The sequence below is a fragment of the Kogia breviceps genome, chromosome 15, assembly GCF_026419965.1.
Source record: "Kogia breviceps isolate mKogBre1 chromosome 15, mKogBre1 haplotype 1, whole genome shotgun sequence".
Taxonomy (NCBI): Eukaryota; Metazoa; Chordata; class Mammalia; order Artiodactyla; family Physeteridae; genus Kogia; species Kogia breviceps.
The window spans coordinates 20,055,191-20,077,397 of NC_081324.1; the positions used below are offsets into that span (position 1 = coordinate 20,055,191).

At 38.7% G+C, this 22,207-nt stretch overlaps 1 protein-coding gene across 3 annotated transcripts in view; it reads right to left on the reverse strand.

The window, feature by feature from the left end:
- Window positions 1–22,207, reverse strand: part of DCC (DCC netrin 1 receptor) — a 1,166,577-nt gene that overhangs the window by 70,761 nt on the left and 1,073,609 nt on the right. For all 3 annotated transcript variants that reach the window (XM_067014926.1, XM_067014925.1, XM_067014924.1), the window contains 2 exons: window positions 16,483–16,709; window positions 11,792–11,908 (listed from right to left, as the gene is read on the reverse strand). In XM_067014926.1, the coding sequence (XP_066871027.1) occupies window positions 11,792–11,908; window positions 16,483–16,709 (344 nt within the window). The remainder of the gene's footprint in view (window positions 1–11,791; window positions 11,909–16,482; window positions 16,710–22,207) is intronic.

Below are 22,207 nucleotides of genomic sequence, written 5' to 3' on the forward strand. Positions count from 1 at the left end.
TTTCTAGAAATAATATTTAGAAATCTGTCATTTTAACTCATTGGAGACTTTTTACGTGGTCTGATGTATTATTTAGTCTCCTGATGTGTACAGTTACCATGTTACTATAGTAATAATAATGATAATAATAACAGATTTGAATACATTTGTAAATAAGTCATATAATAACATAAAGTCTGTATTCATATAACTCAAAATCTCAGTCTCTGAAGCAGTTAATTTAATGAATTCACACATCTTACTGATCAAAATGAGATCACTGAATAGTCATTAAGGTTGACTGCCAAACTGCAAAGCCTTTCCTGTGTTGACAATTTTTACTCATAAATAAATGTGACAATGACAGTCTCCCTTAGATGCAGAAGGCACCCACTTCACAAACTGCGCACATTTCTAATCATTGTTGTTATGTGAATTTAACCAATCTTTTAGAATACATTTAGGAAAAAAGTGTCATAAGTATCTCCTGTTTCGAGATGAATAAATTTGAATAGAGAAACATAAAATAATTTGGCAAGCCACATATTCTGTATAAGTTAGAAAGCTGAGAGAACCCAAGAGACTAAATTTATATTCCAGTTCCAAGTCTTTCATTACTGAAGAAAAGAAGTTTTACTTTTCATGAGTTTTGCATTTTGACTACTGACCTGGGTACAAAAGGCTTGCAGATAATAAAAGTTCTTTAAAAAATATAAATCAGTTGTATGTCTCTGCACCTCAGAAATTCTCACTCTTCTATACCCTGACATGAAATAGAACAGTCAGTATTCCAAAGCTTTGGTTTTGAAGTATTTTGATCCATGATTCATTTCTAAAACGGCACAGACATGTACCGTTACTTATAAAACTGTTGTTGTGAAACTAATCATTCGGAAATAAGTTGGATCCAACACTGTGCATTGAAGTGCATTTTGGTATTTTCCCTCTACATGTCAGTTTTGAGAGCCAGAAACCCACACGCGTACACACACCCTCACACTACAATTCAAGGCATTCATTGCACTGCTCTGTTTATGTAAAACAGCTCAGAGAGCGATATCATCAAGCATTTTCAATAAATCTCTGCTTTGTGGCCGACTAGAAATCTGTTCTGACACCGCCTGCTGACAACTGAATTTATATGTCATGCTGCCACACAAAGATTTTTCAAGCGGAAATTCCCTCACCAAATTAGTTAGTGCCCTGAACAGGGCACGCTGATATTCAAAAACTTTTACAACATTTAAAAAAATGTTAGCACTAAACGTGACTGATAGGAAATCTAAAGTAGAGATTTTATTTTTAAAGCTACAATTTTAAGAAATAAAGCTCTCTGTAGAGATTTCTCACCATGATACTTGACAGATTTGAGACATTTGTTGAGGAGGAGAGGTGGACAAACAGAGGAGTAAAGATAATATTTTGAAGTGCAAAGAGTTTAAGTCAAATCATTTCTCATTCTGCTTCTCTTTAGCATCTCTTTATACTGGCAATGGCCTATATATACTCTGGACTATTTGGGAATGTCGTGTCCATAGCCCTTGAAAACTATTCTAATTTCCTTCACATTTTCAGGTGTCCTTTAACAAGCAATCGTCACTGGATGGCCGCCACAACCTCCAGCTTCAGGAAAATAGTGAACATTCACAATGACGTGTCCTGCAATTATCCTTTTTTTTTTTTTAATTTTTTAACATCTTTATTAGAGTATAATTGCTTTACAATGGTGTGTCAGTATCTGCTCATAGTGGTAAAGAGCCCAAACACTGAGGTCAAACTGCCCGGGTTCACTATCCAGTTCTGCCACTTGGTAGTGCATAAATGTCACAGCCAGTATCTAAGACACCTCCCACTGACTCCCTCCTCATGTCTTCACATCCTTATTGGAGTTTCCTGCCACATTTCACCAGGGTTGGTCTGGTGAGCAAAGAATGCAACAGAGGTGATGGTATGTCACTTGCAAAATTAGGTGAAGCGAGATTTCTCTCTCTTTCCCTCTCTCTCTGTCTCTCTCTCTCAGATCATTCACTCTGGAGGAAGCCGGGAGTCATGTCTTGAGCCAGAACTGCCTGGCTAAATCAATTCTGTATTCCTGACCCTCAGAAGTTGTTGAAAAAAATAAATGGCTGTTTTATGTTGTTACATTTTGGGGGTAATTTGTTATGCAGTAGTGGATAACTATACATTCACTTGAGAGGGTATATATGCTCTCTGTTTCTTGGTTTTCTCATCTGTAAAGTGGAGATGATCATGGTACCAACTTCATGGTGTGGTTCTGAGGATTAAAGAGATTATCCACATGGAAGTGCAGCAGGGTGAGGGGTCAGGAGTCAGCACTGTGGAAATATGGGTTATTGATATTAATCTGCTGGGCTCCTATAGATCTGCCCCAAGACTGAGCTGAGTACCATTCAATAGGAAGTATTGTTAACACAACGTTCTTATATGTCTATGGCTTTGATTATGGTGATGGTTTCACGGGTGTATGCACATATCTAAACTTAGTAGATCTGTATAAATTAAATACATATAGTTTTATAAATATATATAATATATATGTTATATCTCAATAAAACTGTTTAAAAATAAGTAAATGTTTAAAAAATATGACCACTTAAAATATAAGCCAAACTTTTCCAAAGATACTGACAATTATTGCCATTATAGTTCTACTGAAATGCTAATTCATTCTATTTAAAAATACCATCTTACATTTGAAAGAGGAGTACAATACATTAAGTTAGAGGAAACTAAATAGTGTTTTTTAACTCAAATTTGAACCTGAGGGAAGTATGACACTGTAAGATTTATGAGATTAGAAAGAAAAGTTCTTTCTCCGGAGGAAGAAAATAACTGGAATTATGATTATAAAATAAAACCTGGTTCAAATTCTGGCTCTGTCATTTAGGAGCTAAGGGAAGGCCCTTAGTTTATCTAAATCTATCCAGCCAGCCCATTTTTCATGTGGTTTTTCACACACTTTACAAGATGAGATACGATGTGGAGGTGACTGGACTAGTGACTGCCACAGGGCAGCTATGAAAACGTCCTAAGAGCAAATGTGAGCAGGGAACCAGAAGACCCTTACAGCCTCCTACAGCCTTCGCTCACTTCTCAAATGAGATATGGCTATGAAGTCCAGAAATCTGAAACAGTTGTGAACATCTGAGAGTACATTTTGACACCAAGGACATCAGACAGATGAGACTGCAGGAAAAGCAGACTCTGATCTGGGGCTAGAGGACTCCTCTGAGATGCACTTGAGGCATCACACAGCTTCCTTCTCTGCAGACCAGTGACTTTCCCAGGACACTGTGAGCCCATCTGCTTTAATCTTTTACAAGTTACCCCAGACCTCCCAAAAGACTTGACTCAGATGAGAAAGATCCTGGAAGAAAAGATAGTGCATTTTGTTGTAGAAACCTCTAAGATGTTAGGAATTAAGGAAGAATTGGGTGACATAAATCTGAAAAAGTGAGGGATCTTCTAGTCCATCCATGTTGCTGCAAATGGCAATATTTCATTTTTTTTATGGCTGACCTAGAGAATATTATACTTGGTGAAATAAGTCAGACAGAAAAAGACAAATACTACAAGATATCACTTATATGTTTAATCTCAAAATAATACAAATGAATCTATAATACAGGACAGAAACAGACTCACAGACATAGAAAACAAACTTATAGTTACCGAAGGGGAAAGGGAGGGAGGGAGGGAGGGACAGATTAGGAGTGTAGGATTAACAGATACAAACTATTCTACATAAAGTTTGTAAGCAACAAGGATTTATTGTATAACAGAGAATCATATTCAATATCTTGTAATAACATATAATGGAAAATAATCTAAAAAAACTGAATCACTTTGCTATACACTTGAAACACACTACTGTAAATCAACTATACTTTTAAAAAAAGGCAAGGGATTTTTTATTTTTCATATTGCTCTAAGAAACCTTTCTAAAAGCTAGAGTACCTTTTGTACTCCATCATTCAAAATTCTTCCACCAACTCTCTGTCAGGTCCCTTCTGGATTATTACTATATCTCTGATAATCAAGCTATTTTTTGACTTATAAAATCCTCCCTAAAAACACAAATCTGTATTCCTCATATGTACCATCTTGAACTGAAAGGCCATATTTTGACCATGTCTGCACAATCTTACTGACCTGCTGATTTGGATAATCCAGTGGAATTACTAATCAACAAACTTTATATAAAAGATCATTTGCTTGTAGAACTATCAAGAAACAACCTCTGTGCTTTCAACCCATATTTAGTAACAACTGTTATACAAAATCATTTACACAGCACTGTGCGAATTATAGGGATACATAAAAAATAGTCCTTCTGCAGAAATTCATAGTACTACAGAAGGAATGAAATATAGCGTTCAAGACTCAAAGAATAAAAACGGATCTTAATAAAGTTATCAAATATTGGTTGGAAACATATATTAGGTAATGATATCATTTCTAATGCAAATTTAAACGATCTCTGAACTTTCTGTACCTTGCCACTGCTCCCACAGTTCTGAAGAGCTGAAAATTTGTATGCACTTGTGTTTATGGTGCTAAAAGAATTGTTTGCACTTATTACTCCTAAGGAAGCATTCTTGGTCAGATGCGGGAATCCACAAGGTGAAGGAATAAATGTTCCAGAAGCCCATTGAGCTGGGACCAGGCTTAAGATACTGGCTTCTCACACCATGTATGTAAGGGTCAGACAAAGATTCTGATTTGAAATCAAATATTTCAGAGGTTAGGAAACTGGCCTTTCATAGGCCCGTCCCTCCCAGTGTCCATCTGTGCATAAGAGAACCTCTGGTAATACAGCACCTCAAGCTACGAGAATTCCAGTTTTTAAAATCTTGCTTTTTCTCATGCGGCTTTATTTTACTTTTCAATAGCTTCTTTGTTTGAGTTTGAGTTCTGCAGTCAAGTGATTAAAGCAGAAAGTGGAAATGGGGGGGAAAAAAGAGTTGACTCTCATAGAGAATGTTCTAGAAAGCCCCCAAACCAGTAGGCAGAGCAGCATCCAAGCTATCCCCAAAGCAAAGCTGTATGCTTTTCTTTGCCTCAGTCTTTTTCATAGCCTCTAGTTTAACTTTTTGAGATTTCTTTTTTTTAAAGGCGAATTTTACAGTTTTCCCTCAAATATTTACTAGGCAAGAAAAAACTGAAAAAAAAAAAAAAGGAATTCAAGAGGCTTTTACCCAGCAAAACTCTCATACAGTAAATTATTAAAATTGTACAACTGATGTGATCTTACAGGGTATCCGCTTCTGTCTACATATTTCCTAGTTCTGATTCCTCACCTCTCCTGCATTTTACAGAAGAAGAAAACACAGGTTGAAAATGGAAAGGGCATCTCTCCAAGGCCAAATAGTTAGGTTCCATCGAGTAATAAAATACTGAAACTGTAAGAAAATCTACATCTCTCCAGAAATTGCTCTCAGCAAAGAAGTTGCTCGTCCAAGGTTACACCTTACTTCCTAGGAGCAGCCTGCATCAAAGACTACAGAACAGCCCCTCCCCTCCCACCTCATTTGGGACAACACAGAGGACAATTCCAGCACCACAGCAACCTACAAGGTCAGCTGAGGCCTCCATCAAACTGCATCGTCAGTTCAATATCTCCCTCCCAGCAATCCTGCATCCTTTACCCTCACAGGTGTTATTCCTGAGGCACTTGCTAATACATCTCTTGTTTTCCAATCTCTATTCAGTCTGATTCCTGAAAACCCAAGCATATAACTCTTACTTATCCTTGAAAAATTAAGGAAAGTTATACCTGATGCTTCTGATTTCTTGTAATTCATTTCATTTTTAGTAAGAAAAACATTTAAAATAATTCTTTGGCCATTGTAACAATACTCACTTTTTGCTACCGTTTTGTAGGAAACAACACTCGACTGGGGAAATCAGAATATCCGGGGTCTTTTCCTGCCTATACTATCAGCTGGTGTGCTTCTCATGGGCATCAGCTTACTTAGCTGTGAAGTGGGTTCAGGGATAAGAAGTAGCATATGCCACATAATGTTTTCAACCATGAAGTATATTCTTAGACAAATAAACAGATTTTGTACTTCAATGAAATTAAATACCATTTCCTGTGGGTTTTAAGAACTAAAAAACACTTCAGGTAGTTTATATTTTATCTGGTAATTACCATTTTATAGAACATGGTGCTATAGATATAGCTAGTGGGAAGCAGCCGCAGAGCACAGGGAGATCAGCTCAGTGCTTTGTGACCACCTAGAGGGGTGGGATAGGGAGGGTGGGAGGGAGACGCAAGAAGGAGGAGACATGGGGATATATGTATATGTATAGCTGATTCACTTTGTTATAAAGCAGAAACTAACACACCATTGAAAAGCAATTATACTCCAATAAAGATGTTTAAAAAATGAATATAAATAATATAAGGCGTCTTTATCTTTAGAAAAGCAGTATACCATAGAGGCTCTTAGGTTGCCCAGTTGTGTCCTGGAGTAAGTTGCTTAAACTGCTTGAGTCTCTGTTTCCTATCTGTAAAATCAGGATAATCTCACCACGTAAGAATATTGTGAGGATTAAATGAAATACTAATTAGCAAGGTAGTTAGCAAGTGAATAATATTTAGAAGTTCTCAATGCTTGTTAGATTTCATTTCATTCCTCTTTCTTTCTAATCACATTATTTCCTTTCTTGTCTAATGAAAACAAATTTTAACTGCCCTTAGTATACCAGAAATTTTATTTTATTCTATCTATAACTGCTAAAAAAAAAAGAGCCCTAAAACACTGATGTGTTATAAACACAAGGCATTCTTTTTTTTTACACACACACACACACACACACACACACACACACACTGTATTTTATTTTTACAAGAGATAAATAGACTGACACCAAGCATTGTAAATAGATGACCACAACAAAAGCAACAATGATTGCAATTACCAAACATGAAACACACTCATGCTATGTCATAATACTGACATTCAGTCCAGTAAACCTCCACTGTAACAGGTCCTTTACTTTGCAGTGAAAATTGATTTGGATACACAAAGCATTCTTATAATACATTTATTTATTCATCCAGTATGACTGGATTTGACAGATATTTATTTATTTATTTAACTTTTTTTTTTTTTTTTTTTTTTACTATTTATTTATGTATTTGGCTGTGCCGGGTCTTAGCTACAGCATTCAGGATCTAGTTCCCTGGATCAAACACGGGCCCCTTGCATTGGGAGCGTGGAGTCTTAGCCAGTGGACCACCAGGGAAGTCCTGACAGATATTTAGCAAGTACCAATTTTGTGCTAGGTATTGAGTTATACAATGTGTGTCTATGAAGATTAATTAGACATTCCCTCCCTATCACATAATACACGATCTGTTAGAGGAAAGAAAATTTGGACTTGAATACCTAAGCATATGAGGCAGTACAATATGGAATTAATGCCTCACAAGTGTTAAAAAGAAAGGGCATTCAAACATGAGAAAGGAAGCCCTCATTTCTGGATGGAATAATCAGAAAGGAAAGAATTTATGAAAGCATCAATATCTCTCTGGTCTTTGAAAGATGCATAGAACTTTGTTAGAGATAGCTACCAAGTCATTCCTAAAGGAAAAAAGGTATTCAGAAGGAAAATCAAATAAAGGGCAATGCATGTTTGTGGACTGGTGATTAGTCTGGCCTGGCAAGCGTCTCATAGCAATAGGAAACTAGAAATGCAGACTTAAATCTGGTATGCTGAGGGGTTTGTCATTTTTTCTTAGAAGGCAGTGAGGAGCCATTGGGAGAATTTATGGAGTGAAATACCATATTTAAGCTGTTTTAGGAAGAAATTTGGCAAGCAGGATACAAAGAAGTCTAGAAGACACAACAGAGAGGAAGATTAATTTTAAAACTGTTTTGACAGTTCAGGTGTGAGGCCATGAAGAGGAGAATAAAAATAGGACTCTTGGGAATGGGAATACAACCAGGGATTCAAAGGATGTTGTGGAAGAAAAAAAATCAATGGGATGTGGGAACTTATTAGATAAGGAAGTTATATATGGGAGAGAAAGGCCCACAAAGATTCTGAAACACAATGATCTTTAAGAAGAAAGCTACAGAAAATTGGCACAGATAAACTTAGTTACAAGAGGAAAGTGACTGGAAGGAAAAAAAATAGAGGCAGGCTAAGTGCACAGTGTCTCTCTATGTGGTGAAAGGAATCAAAGAAAAAGGACAAAAGCTTCACAGAGGACTGCAGCTGGAAGCATAATGACTAAGAGAGCAGAACTCCGCAGCCAGTCCTTCTGAGTCCAAATTCTGGCTCTGCCACTTACTTGCTGTGTGACTGCAAGCTAGGTACTTAAACTCTCCAAGCCTCAGTTCTCTTATTAGTAAAATAGGCATAAGAATAGTATCTACCCCATGAGTTGAACAGTTGGCATTTATTATCAATTCCATGTAAGTTTTTCCATTTATTATAGTAAAATTGAGAGCTATATTGAAACACAGAGGAAACGTGACATACAGTAGGCAGAAAGAAACAGCCGTTGTCTAAATTGTATCGAGTGCCTACCATGTGCCAACCTTTGTTCTGGGTGTTGAGGATATGAAGTGATGAAAGCAGGCAAAATCCCTGCCCTCACAGAGCTCACTAAAATACAGAGAACATAAAGCAGAAACTAACACATCATTGTAAAACAGTTATACTCCAATAAAGGTGTTAAAAATTAAAAAAAAATTAAAATTAAAAAATAAATAAATAAAGCTAAAACATGCTTTCTGTGAAAAAAAAAAAACAATACAGAGACCAAATAATAAACAAACACAATAAAGCAAGTAGGATAGTTATATACATTAATTAAGAAAACTGAAGCAGAATAAAAAGGGTTGAGAGTGACCAAGGATGATATTCGGCAATGGTCAAGGAAGATCTATGTTCTTTCATGGTGGTGGCAGTTGAATACAGACCTGAATAAAATGAGGGAAAAGCCAAGTAAACATCTACGAAAAGAGATTCCAGGAAATTGGACAAGTAACTGAAAAGTCCCTGAGTTGGGATGTGTGTTATTGTCCAAGGAACAAAGAGGAGAGCTATGTGGCTGAAACAGATTATAGAGAAGAGTAGCAGGAGACGATGTGAGGGCTATGCCAGAGGCTGGATCACTTGGTGCTTTATAGCACATGGTAAAATCACTGGATTTTGTTCTACATGTGATGGGAAGTCAAGAGGAATAACATGATCTAATTCATATATTGAAAAGCTGCCGCGTAGATAACTTACTGTAGGGTCAAGAGCTAAAGAAAAGAGAACAGTTACAAGTTTACAGCTATAGTCTATAATCTATAAGAGATGGTAGTGGCTTGGATAAGGTCAGAACAGTGGAGATGGGAAGGAGTGGTTAGATTTGGGACAGGTTTTCAAAGCAAGAACTATAGGATTTGGTGAAAGATTGAATTTGGGATGTGAGGAAATCAGAATAAAGAAGTATGAAACTAGAGGGTTTTTGTTTTGTTTTGTTTTGTGGTACGCGGGACTCTCACTGTTGTGGTCTCTCCCATTGCGGAGCACAGGCTCTGGACGCACAGGCTCAGTGGCCATGGCTCACGGGCCCAGCCACTCCACGGCATGTGGGATCTTCCCGGACCGGGGCACGAACCCGTGTCCCCTGCATCGGCAGGCGGACTCTCAACCACTGCGACACCAGGGAAGCCCCTAGAGCTTTTTAAGAAGAGTAAATGGATGAACAGAAAATGGATGTATTGAATGGGAAAAATAATAGGAGGATCAAGTTTGGAGTTGAGGAGAGGGAATTATGGAAGGGCAAGATGTCCATTTGGAGCATACATGGCTTGCCTATTAGAGAGCCATTGGGAGAAGGTGAGTCAATATTTTATATGGAAATTGATGTGCATTTCAGGAAGAGAGTAAGCTAGGGATAAAAATCTGGGATTCGTGAGTATTTAAGTGGCACACTGGTATTAGATGACAACGTCTAAGAAGCTCGTGTAGACAGAAGACAGCAGCTTGAAGTCTGAGCCCTAGGGTACTCTCTGACTTTTAGAGATTGGGAAGAAAAGGAGGAATAAGTAAAGGACTGAGAAGGAGCAGCCAGGGGGATAGGAAGAAAACCCGGAGCATTTAGAATACTATACTCAAGTGAAGAAAGCATTCCAGGAAAAAATAGTGAGAAGCTACTTCAAATTTTGCTGAGCACTGGAGAATTGACCATTTGGTAAGAAAATGTGGAGATTATTGATAATCTTGGCAATCATGGTTTCAGTAAAGAGGGACTGTGGAAACTAAAAACTAAAACCTAAAACTAATAAGGAAGATTAAAAAAGGAAAAAGTAAGTATAGACAACTTTTAGAAGAATTTTTCAGGAAAGGGGAGGAATGGGCTTCAGATGCAAGGGCAAGTGGTTCCAGGGAAGATGCTTTAACACAGGAGTTATGTGATAATGTTTATATGCTTATTGGAGTTATCAGTAGGAAGGAAAACTGATGATGCAGAAAAGGGAAGGGATAATTACAGAAGAGTCCCTCAGTGGGGACGAATGGATGTCCTCAAGGGAAAGAGCTGGCCTTACATAGGAGGAGAAACAGATCAACTCGGTTTGATGGGTAGATAAGGATGCCATTTTTGAATGCTTCTCTTTTCTTGGTGATATAAGAAGCATGCTTATTAGCTGGGAGTGGGGAAAGGAGAGAGGTATCGGGAGTCAGAAAAGTAAGAACAGATATAAGACATTCATCTTTTAAAGTGAGACAATGAATGATTAAGAGAAATGGGTGGCATTTCCAAATAGATGACAGCTCACCTTGGATTTATGGTCATAAATACCCAGTAAATAGGTTATGTGTTTTTCTCCAGATAAATTCAGCTGTTAGGGTACATGGTCGATGTTGGTAGAGGAGCTGACTTAATCAGGGTTGAGTTTTTTTAGGTGAGTATGATAGGGAAGAAGAACCAAGGGAGATGAAGGTGTTTGCAAGGAACTGGAGGTAATAACTGATGATGGATGGGAGTTAAGTGGATGGAAGTAAAGACATGAGGAAGATGAGGGACCATGGGAAGGTTGCGGAGTAAATGGATTGGAGGTCCAAGTGGGATTGAAAAATTGTTGCCAAGGGGGCAATAAAATAAGTGGCAGAAAGTAATACAGTGCTAGAGAAAGGGATGATAGAAACTGATATTCTGCAGCAGGTACAATTATTGGTTTAGTGTGTGACATGGAATTGATGGACTGAGGTGGGAGAGAGCTAATATTGCAGGGATATAAAGGAACTAACATCAGATGGATTATCTGCATGGATATTGTAATTACCAAGACTGATTATAGAGGTAATTGGAAAGGAAGTGATTCTCAGATACTAATATCTTCCGTGAATGTGGGAGTACGACAGAAAACTTTAACAAGACAGAGGTAGTAAGTGATTATCTCAATATTTGTTTCAAGGGCACTAGATTATTTAAGTCTGAAAATTGGACCTTTTAAAAAAGATAAAAAATCCATGAAGGTGGTCATTAGAATAAGATGAATAATGAAAAAAATTTCAATTCTTTTTATATCAATTCATATTTCTATGTATCAAGTGATTGCCAATAGACAGGTCATTTGATTGCATACAACAAATACAACAATAACAGAGTGAAAGTTCTAACTTCCAAATATAAATTATATAATTTTACTTGTTCTTCATTATGTCCATTTGCCCAGAAAGTTCAGGGAAAACTCTAATTAGGTTTTGATAATTGATAGAGAAAAGATACAAACAGAAAACACTTGACTGTTCCATTGTGGTACCAATTGTTACTCACCAGGATTGTTGGACTGGGCATCCATAGGAATCATGAGCTTGGCCCGGGTGGCTCGGCGTGCAGCCAGTGACCTCTCCAGGGTAGACATGGAGCTCCCTGCTTCTTCTGTGTCTTGACCTAAAAGAAAAACAATACTCCTGAGTATTAATGATGCAACACTTCATTTCTTGCCAGGAATTCCAATGCCTTTTTCATTTCATTGATGTTTTAAATAATAATATCTACTTTTTTTGTTACCCAATCAATATGCTCTCATTGTACAAAACATTAATAAAATTTACCATAACCTCATTACCCAGAAAGAACCATTATTGTTTTATTTATAATTTTTGCATATGTATGTATATATGAAAGCAAGAGAGTATATATTAATATATTTATTTCAAAAATGGCATTATACTATACATACTGTTTTGTAGCCTTCTTTATAAAATAACATAAAAACCTTTCTCTGTCAATAAATAAGTCAGTAATATAATTTTTAACAGCTCCATAATATTGAATTGTATGAATTTACCACAATCTTTGCAACTTGTACTTAAGCCCCAAAGACATTAAATCTTATTATAAAAACACAGGAAATAAACTACATTCTTCAAAAGTACAGCTAGGTGTCTCTATATAAATTTATTATAATTCTATAATATGTCATATTAAAGAGTCATAAAAAATAATAAGAGTGATATGCAGATTTAAAAATTTAATAAAAATCTGCTGAAAAATAAAACTGAAATTCTGAACACTATGTATCACTAAAAAGTATATGATTCATTAACATGAAGTTTGGTCTTTTTTTTCCTTAAATGAAGTATAGTTGATTTACAATATTATATTAGTTTCAGGTGTACAGCATAGTAATTCAGAATTTTTATAGATTATACTACATTAAAAGTTATTCAAAATAATGGCTATAGTACCCTGTGCTATACAATTTATCCTTGTTGCTTATGTATTTTATATATAGTAGTTTGTATCTCTTAATCCCATTCCCTTATTTTGCCCCTCCGCCCTTCCTTCTTCCCACTGATAACCACTAGTTTGTTTTCTGTATCTGTGAGTCTGTTTCTGTTTTGCTATATACATTCATTTGTTTTATTTTTTTGATTCCACAAATGAGTGATATCATACACTATTTATCTTTCTCTGTCTGACTCATTTCACTAAGCATAATATTCTCTAGGTCCATCCACATTGCTGCAAATGGCAGAATTCCATTCATTTTTATGACTGAATAACATTCCATTGTGTATGTATACCACATCTCCTGTATCCATTCATCTGTTGATGGACATGAGGGTTGCTTCCATACCTTGGCTATTGTAAATAGTGCTGCTATGAACATTGGGTGCATGTATTTTTACAAATCAGTGTTGTTGTTTTTTTCTGGATAAATAGCCAGGAGTAGAATTGCTGGATCACATGGCAGATCTATTTTTAGTTTTCTGAGGAACCTCCTTGGTGTTTTCCACAGTGGTTGCATCAACTTACATTCCCACCTACAGTGTACAAGGGTTCCCTTTTCTTCACATTCTTGCCAACATTTGTTATTTGTAAATTTTTGATGATAGCCATTCTGAAAAGTGTGAGGTGACATCTCATTGTGGTTTTGATTTGCATTTCTCTAGTAATTAGCAATGTTGAGCATCTTTTAGTGTGCCTATTGGTTACCTGTATATCTTCTTTGGAAAAATGTCTATTCAGGTCTTCTGCCCATTTTTTGATTGGGTTGCTTGTTTGTTTGTTTGTCTTTTTGACGTTGAATTGTATGAGCTGTTTATATATTTTGGATATTAACCCCTTGTTTGGTAATATCATTTGCAAATATATTCTTTCATTTGGTAGGTTGTCATTTCATTTTGTCAATTTTTTTGATTATTTTTTCTTGCTCTGCAAAAACTTTTAAATTTATTTAGGTCCCATTTGTTTATTTTTGCTTTTATTTCCTTTGTCTTAGGAGACAGGTCCAAAAAAATATTGCTACCATCTATGTAAAGGGGTGCTCTGCCTATGTTCTCTTCCAGGAGTTTTATGGCTTCAGGTCTTACATTTTGGTCTTACATTTAGGTCTTTAATTCATTTTGCATTTATTCTTGTACATGGTGTGAGGAAATGTAATCTCATTATTTTACATGTAGCTGTAAAATTTTCCCAGGATCATTTATTGAAGAGACTGTCCTTTCTCCATTGTATATTCTTGCCTCTTTTTATCGTAGATTAATTGACCATAGGTGTGTGGGTTTATTTCTGGGCTCTTTATTCTGTTCCATTGACCTATATGTCTGTTTTTGTGCCAGTACCATGCTGTTTTGATTGCTGTAGCTTTGTAGTATAGTCTGAAGTCAGGGCGCCTGATACCTTCGGCTTTGTTCCTTTTTCTCAAGATTGTTTTGACAATTCGGGGTCTTTTTGTGGTTCCATATAAATTTTAGGACTATTTGCTCTAGTTCTGTGAAAGATGTCATGGATATTTTGACAGGGATTGCATTAAATTTGTAGATTGTGTTGGGTAGTATGGCCATTTTAACAATATTAATTCTTCCAATCAGAGTTTTGTCCTTTTAACCACAACAGCCCAGAGAATACTTCATGTATTGTCAAGTTTAACAAACAGGATTTCGAGTGCTACTTTCCCTATTAGAGAGTTGGCAAGTAGGTCCTCAAATTAAAGACAAATAGGCACAAGTATCCTCTCATTCTGGAGAAAACAGCCATTATCTGGAGTTAAACTTTTCTTAAGACTTAGTAAGAGACAACAAAACTTGTCTCGCTGACCCCAAATGTCATCTGAGCATATAAATGATAAGGGGACAAATAAAGAAGGAGGAATCCTAGAAATCATTAGCAAAACCTTCTGAGGGCTGAGAGACAATTTTATTTCCTCCACTGAGAGGCAGAGGTGCTCTCGCCTCCTGATGTCCAGTATGGAGCAAAGCTACAAGAACGAACACCTATACACTGTTGAGGTTCCTGCAAAAGAAGCTTTCATTCATTCTCTGGGTAGAAGCTTATTCAGGCAGCAGGCTTGCTGGTCTACACTGTGTCTATTTAAACAGAGAAAGAGGTAATTGAAGAAAGCAAGGCTGAGAGAGAAACAGTGGGATTACAAGCTCTCTCACCATTTGACCTGTCAAAGCTACAGGAGCTTCCTCTGGGTCAAGTGGGTACTTGGAAAGTTGACCGTGCTTGAGTCCTCTTGTTGGAATTCACGTAAGCGCAGATGACCCACAGGAGGACCAGTGAGGCTGACAGGTAGAGCTGTTCCTGGTGGGAGAGGGTTAAGCCCTGACTTGATATCTCAGGTTATGGAATTGGCCAGAGGAGGCATCCCACAGGGTCTCATAAAGACTTCATACTTGTATTTCATAAGACACTGAGAATTTGGATGCCACTTGAGGACAGCCCATGTGCCCGGAAAGTTAGTGAAGGACTTCAAACTGTGCTTTCTTCCCTTCCACCTTGCCTTTCTCCTCCCATCTTTTCTTTACCTTCCCTCTCCTTCCCCAGACAAAACCAGAAAGAGCAGATAGCTAGGAAGAATGGGTAAAGGTGTTTCTGAAACAGAATATGCTCCTGCCTCCTGCGGTCCCACCCTACCACTCCATTTTCCTCCAAGGTGCTGGAGGATTTGAAAAAAACAAATTGTGACCCCCAGCGCTCAGAACCAAAAGCCTGACTGGCCATAAGGGGAAAAGAATCTTTAATTTAAATCTCATATTATACTTTTTAATGGAACTGGATTATAGTTTGATCATTGAAAGTGACAAAAGTTAGGGACACTGCTTGAGATATTATTTAAGGTCTAGAAAAGGAATATGCAACTCATGATTGAAAACTGGTAAAGTCCCTGTTTAAACAACTCTGCAAGAAAGTCTAATCAACCAGTTACACATTCAAACAAAATATTTAATTTGGTTTAAAACAGCTACTCATTCTATAAACACACATCATGAGTAGACCAAGAGATTTTTTGATGAGAGTACTGGGTTGATTATTCAACTCCCCATAAGCATTTTGAAACTATAAGGACCCACATAAACTGAAATATCTTACAACCACTTTCTGGATTTCTCAGTTATTCCTAGACATGGATTGTTCTGCACCAAATCATTAAACAGCAGGCTTTTTTCATCAGATCACTTTGTACACCAACAGAGCCTTCAGAGAGACTCCATTAGACTAGGCTAGTGAACATATAATGTGATTGCATGGGGATGACAGTTGATCTCCACAGTAATCAAGGCAAAGTAACAGAAGAGTTGACGTTTTCAGACTTCAGGTGTCCCTGAAGTGATTTTTTTAAAGCAAGGAATTGACAGCAAATTTAAAATCAACTTTTCACAGACATAGAGAACTAAAATAGCTTCAAATTTTGCCTTGACAAAACTTTTGTTCAAGCTGTAACAAAAAACCATCAGTTCATTTAGCCTTCACATTTCAATATGTCCCAACTGCATCACCTCTTACTTCTTAGAAGTTTCAAGAAGCATTGAAATTACAAAAGGCAGTCAACAAGATGATGGAATAGAAAGTAAACCTAGCTAATCAACCAAATTTACATCAGATTATTTTAACTGTTGGTAAATGATGTGCAAATTAGTGGAAAGGGTATATCCACAAAAGAGGGAGTCAAGAGCTCCTTTGTGGGGTTCAGAGTGGGATGCTTTTCCTGATGCCAGAGAGATGAAAGTTACCTGAATGAGAGGTGCTTTTGCTCCCCAGTTGGGTCTCTGACTGGCTGTGACTGACTGGCGTGAGGTCTTGGCAACTCTGGATGGGGGAGTCCCTTCCTGCAGGGTCAGTGCCTGATGGCTTCTCAATATTTTTCATCTCCATTTCTTCATGATGGATCCAAAGGTCAGGGGGCCGAAGGTCCTTCTGGCTGCCCTTCCTTTTGCCAACACTGTGGGTGGCCCGTTTCCTACGGAACAAAATTAGAAGGCAAATGTGAGTGCCTTTATTCAATGGCCCTTCCTCTTTTTTTCTCAGTCAATTCAAGTTAGAAGCAGGGAAGGAAACAAAAGTGCTCCCAGGAGAAAACTTGTGAAATCCAGGAATTGGCAGACTTGTCTTGGCTGCCTTTCCTCTTCTCCCCTGGAGCTTCACCACGTTACAGGAGATGTGGTGCTGGATCCCCAGGGCCCCAGCTGCCTGCCAGAGAGCACCTTACTCCAGCTTCTCCTGCTGCAGATTTGAGCACAAGGTGACAATGGGTTAGATGGAGCCATATGCCAATCTTTGGAGCTAGGCATAAGGTACCCGACTGCAACATCTGTTTAGGAGATAAATGACAGAGTTGCTTCAAAAGGGCAGATAGAAATAAAAAGGCCAGAATTTGTGCCAACCGCCAAGATTGGGGCTTAGAAGAGAGTCTAGAGCTTAGCTGTCCAATTTCATGTGCAATTGGGAAGCTGGCTATTTGAAGACAAAAGGCTGCATGAGTGCATTCTTAGGAGAATAAAATACTTTCGTCTTGGAGTCACTAAGTGTCCGGATTCAAACACAGTAAGATCCATCCTTTGAAAAGAGAAGTCACGTTGGAAGTGTGCTTCGAATGTCTCTTATTTTCCTCAATAAGAATTTAGCAATCGTTAATTTATTTTTCAGCAGTAGTATCCTCTTGGGGCTAGTGAGGTTCCAATGCTCCCTGCATGCTGAGTCAAAAGCATGATGCTCCTATCGGCTGTTCTCTACAGCAGGGGTCAGGTAACTACGGCCTGAAGGCCAAATCCTCCACTGCTTATTTTTGTGTGCTTTTTTGGTTGTTGTTGCTGTTGTTTTCTTTTTTAAGATTCTACTTTTGTTTTAATTGATATTTGGCTCAAAAGCACAGAACAGTGAACGTTTCAGTGCCTCAATGCTAGGGTTACAAGCAAAATCCTTAGGTCAGTTACAGTATCCCACATCAGTTATTTCACATTAAGTGCGGGTTGTTAAAAATAATGTATACATATATATATATATCAGTGCACAAACAAGACAAGCATTTTAATTGTTGGGTTTTTTTTTTTTTTTTTCTGTACGCGGGCCTCCCACTGCTGTGGCCTCTCCCGTTGCTAAGCACAGGCTCCGGACGCGCAGGCTCACAAGCATTTTAATTTAATAACAAAGTTAAGTCTAGCACCTTTAAAATAAAATAAACACTGTAAGCGCAAAAGTATCATTTCCATGGGGGGGGGGAAATCCAGTTCACTAACAGTGCAAAGGAAAAGCAGCATTTTCAAAGCTGAAATTAAATGTGTGTAAACACACACCCACCCGCCACTCGGCCTTGTATGGTGAACACGCAATTCAATTGCGCCCTCCCCACCCGGGGCTGAAAATATTCCAGATGGGAAAAGCTGCCCTGACGCCTAGGCCACGGGCTGGGAAGACTTAAGCTTAAGCAGGACAAGGAGATCAATGAGTTTGAGCAGGACGAGTTCTTTTTCAGCCGGGCCAACGGCTAACACTTCCAGTCACCCCCAGAGCCTCCCAGCCCGAGGGTGCCCATGGCCAAAGGCCTACCTGCTGTGAGCCCAACTTCAGTGCGGGTATCTGAGCACAGAGCTCTGAGCAGCGTGAGGAATGGCGGCCTACGTTCCCCACAGCGGATGCTGCTTTGCAAATGGAGTATCTAGGCCGACTTGGGATAATTAAAAACACTTGTGATTCTCAACCCATTGTGATCAGTTATAAAGTAGGGAATGTCTACATGTTAGGTCTTCCTCGTCTTAATATTCTGAGACATTAATGATTAGTCCTTTCCGGTGTGGTTTTTACACCACTCACCAAGTTATGCTTTCTACACTCCATCTTTACGCTGAACCTTGGAGCTTCAGGTCTTAACTTTTAACAAGTACAGCCACATATAAAAAGAAACACTGAGAAGCAGACTCCGTGGCCAAATGCTTGCATTGCAGGGTTAGGATAAGATAACGGCTAGATGTTTTTCTAAATCGTTCAGCATTTACCAACTGTCCAGACCAAAGATTATTTCCAAGCACTAAAGTTCTGATTCCAACTTCTCCACTAACCCATGTGTAACAGAACTTATTCTGTTCCCAAATGCTTGTGGAGGACGTGCTTGTTCGGTCGTCGCTGGTGCCGAATGGGCTTGTAGACACAAAATGCCATAAGGGATTGCAGTCTGTAAAAGTCTGGGGTGGAAGGGGTTTTCTGTATGAACTCTTAGCTACTATTTTGTTACACTGTTTTGGATAAACATTTAGAAAGAATCCAAGTTAACATAAAGTGCTTGTGATAAATAGTGATGCATTTGCTACAAAATTTTAAAAAATGCCATAAGGACTACAGTCACCAGCAGGATGATGAAAATGGTTCCCGTCAACACCAGGTTCTGCCCACACAGCGCTGCCCACAGCTGCTCTGCTCAGGCAGCTCCACGGGGCTGAGGCCTCCGCCTACCCCAGCAGGAGGCTGCACCGCCCCAGACGTAGCCACTGCCACACTGGACTCAGCATCTTCCCTGGCCGGCAGTGGAGGGCTCCGATGCCAATTTCTGTAAAGAAAGTTTTACTGGAACCTTGCCAAGCTCATTCGTTTCCCCGTTGCATTGTTGAGGAGTTGCAACGAAGACCACCTGGCCCACAAAGCCGAAAATATTTACTATTGGGCCCTTTTCAGAAACGGTTTTCAACCTTTGCTCTACAGTTTTATAATTTTTTTTTTTTTTTTTTTGCGGTACATGGGCCTGTCACTGCTGTGGCCTCTCCCGTTGCGGACGGAGCACAGGCTCCAGACGCGCAGGCTCAGCGGCCATGGCTCATGGGCCCAGCCCCTCCGCGGCATCCTCCCAGACCGGGGCACGAACCTGTGTCCCCTGCATCGGCAGGCGGACTCCCAACCACTGCACCACCAGGGAAGCCCCCAGTTTTATAATTTTTAAAATCTCCACTTGTAGCTTCTGCTTCTTTTAAAACAGTAATGTGACTTCGTAAGGCGGAATTTAGACAGTTAAAATCTAACCTTTGGTAGAAGCCCAGAGAAGTACCTCTTTCTCACTTTCCTCTCTTGCAGTGAATGGTTTTATGAGGATAACTGCTTTCATGTTAGCTAAATGGTTCATATAAACTACTCTCAGTGGAGACTGTAACCTGTGCAAGGCCACTGAGAATGGCTTTGGTGTCCCCATTACTGGATAAGATGCTTTGTACATATTAAGCAATTAATAAATGTTTAGTAGTGTGATTTGTTGAATTTTTCTGAACATTCTTTTTTCTTGTCTTTCCTGAAGCATACTGATGAGGAGAAAAACGGAGAACCTCAGACTTCATATCTATTTAGTAGTTTAGTGGAGAAATAATGCCGGGTTTTCTGCTCTACTATTTTCCCAACAAGCACCTGCACTTAGCTGATTTCCTGGCAGCAGGCTCACACTGACTCTAGACAATGGTAATAACCCCTAGATCATTAACCCCTAGATCATTTTCTTGTGTTTAAGATAATAACCCTCTTGCTAACCATTTATTCCCTGAATTCATTTCCTTACACTTCACCTGCCCACAGGAAATGAGTCTGTAGCTCTTTATGTACTCCATCTCTGGTCACTTAGAAGAACTTAATGTCATTTTCAAACTTGGAGATTTCACCCCATTATCTTTCTAACAAATCAAAATGCTAAATAACTTAAACCCTGGTGCCTATATGACTGCATACAGAGACACACCAGTTCTCAAATCCAGGACGAGATCGTCAGAACGTCCATGATAACTCAATATTTAAATAGCTTGTGGTAAAGAAGTTTGTCAAATAATTTTTGAAACTAGAAGGAAGTGATGAATTCTGGTTTCCCTTGCTTACAATCATGCCTTATTCATTCATTCATTTACCAGTCCCCATGACCTCCGTAACAAGCATCCCCAGGCGTATTCTATTAAAAAAACAGTTCTAAACCTGATTGAGGCAGAACCTTTTTAGTATGTTATGATTTACAACCTCCATCTGGAAAGAAATTATTATTCCTGATGAAATTCACAGGCATTTTTCTGATGGATTTTAATCAGATCAAGACCTCTTCTGAGAAGCTGCTTATCTACCTAGCTGACAGTCATCAAGAATCTAAATATCCCCATTTTTTTAGATTCTTTTCCCATACAGGTCATTACAGAGTATTGAGTAGAGTTCTCTGTGCTATACAGTAGGTCCTTATTGTTGTCTATTTTATATATAGTAGTGTGTATATGTCAATCCCAATTTATCCCCTCCTTCGTAACCATAAGTTTGTTTTTTACATCTGTGACACTATTTCTGCTTTGCAAACACTCAATTCAATACTCTGTGATGACCTATATGGGAAGAGAATCTAAAAAAGACTGGAGGGCTTCCCTGGTGGTGCAGTGGTTGAGAATCCGCCTGCCGATGCAGGGGACACAGGTTTGTGCCCCGGTCCAGGAAGATCCCACATGCCGCAGAGTGGCTGGGCCCGTGGACCATGGCCGCTGAGCCTGCGCGTCCAGAGCCTGTGCTCCGCAACGGGAGAGGCCACAACAGTGAGAGGCCCGCGTACCGAAAAAAACAAAAACAAAACAAAACCAAAAAGACTGGATATATGTATAACTGATACACCTTGCTGTACAGCAGATACTAACACAACACTGTAAATCAACTACACCCCAATAAAAATAATTAAAAAAAGAATCTAAAGATCTCTAGCAGACTTTATTTCCTTTCTGTATATATTCTATGAAAGACCATCTAACCACTTCTGCTTTCTATAATGTCTCTTATCAAGAGAGAAAGCTTTGGCCTTGGAGAGGCCTCCTTCCCCTGCTTGTAGTAGCCCTGTGGTCCATATAGCAGGGATGTAATAACACTGACATTTGCTCATAACTAAATTGTGTGAAATCTGTCCTAAAACCTGTAGGAACAGCTGTTACCCCAACCTTCTCTCCATCTGCTGGTTCCTTGACATAATCACTGCTGTCCGTTTTGGTCTGCAGTTCCTCTATCTCACCATTTGGAATAAAAATTTTATGTAGGCAAACCCCGTGCAATGGTTCCTAAAGTGTGGTCCTTGGACCGGCAGCATCGGCATTACCTGGGAACCTGTTAGAAATGCACATTCTCAGGCCCCACCCCATCAGAAACTTGGGAAGGGGGTCATGAGGCCCAGCAATCTGTGTTTTAACAGCCCTTGAGAGGAATCTGATGCACTGAAACTTTGAGAAGCACTGTTTTAAGTGAATGATTTGGTTTTATTTGTTTTTATTATAAAGCTAATTTCTTCTATTTGATGTAGAATATGTCACGTTTATCCCTCCCACACACACACCTTTTCTTACAGGTACCAGTAATCTTTTGGCTTCCAAAAATAGCTGCAGGATAGGAGGGTCTCTTCCCACCCATGTATTCTTTCTTTCTTTTTTTTTTTTTTTTTTTTGCGTTACACGGGCCTCTCACTGCTGTGGCCTCTCCCAT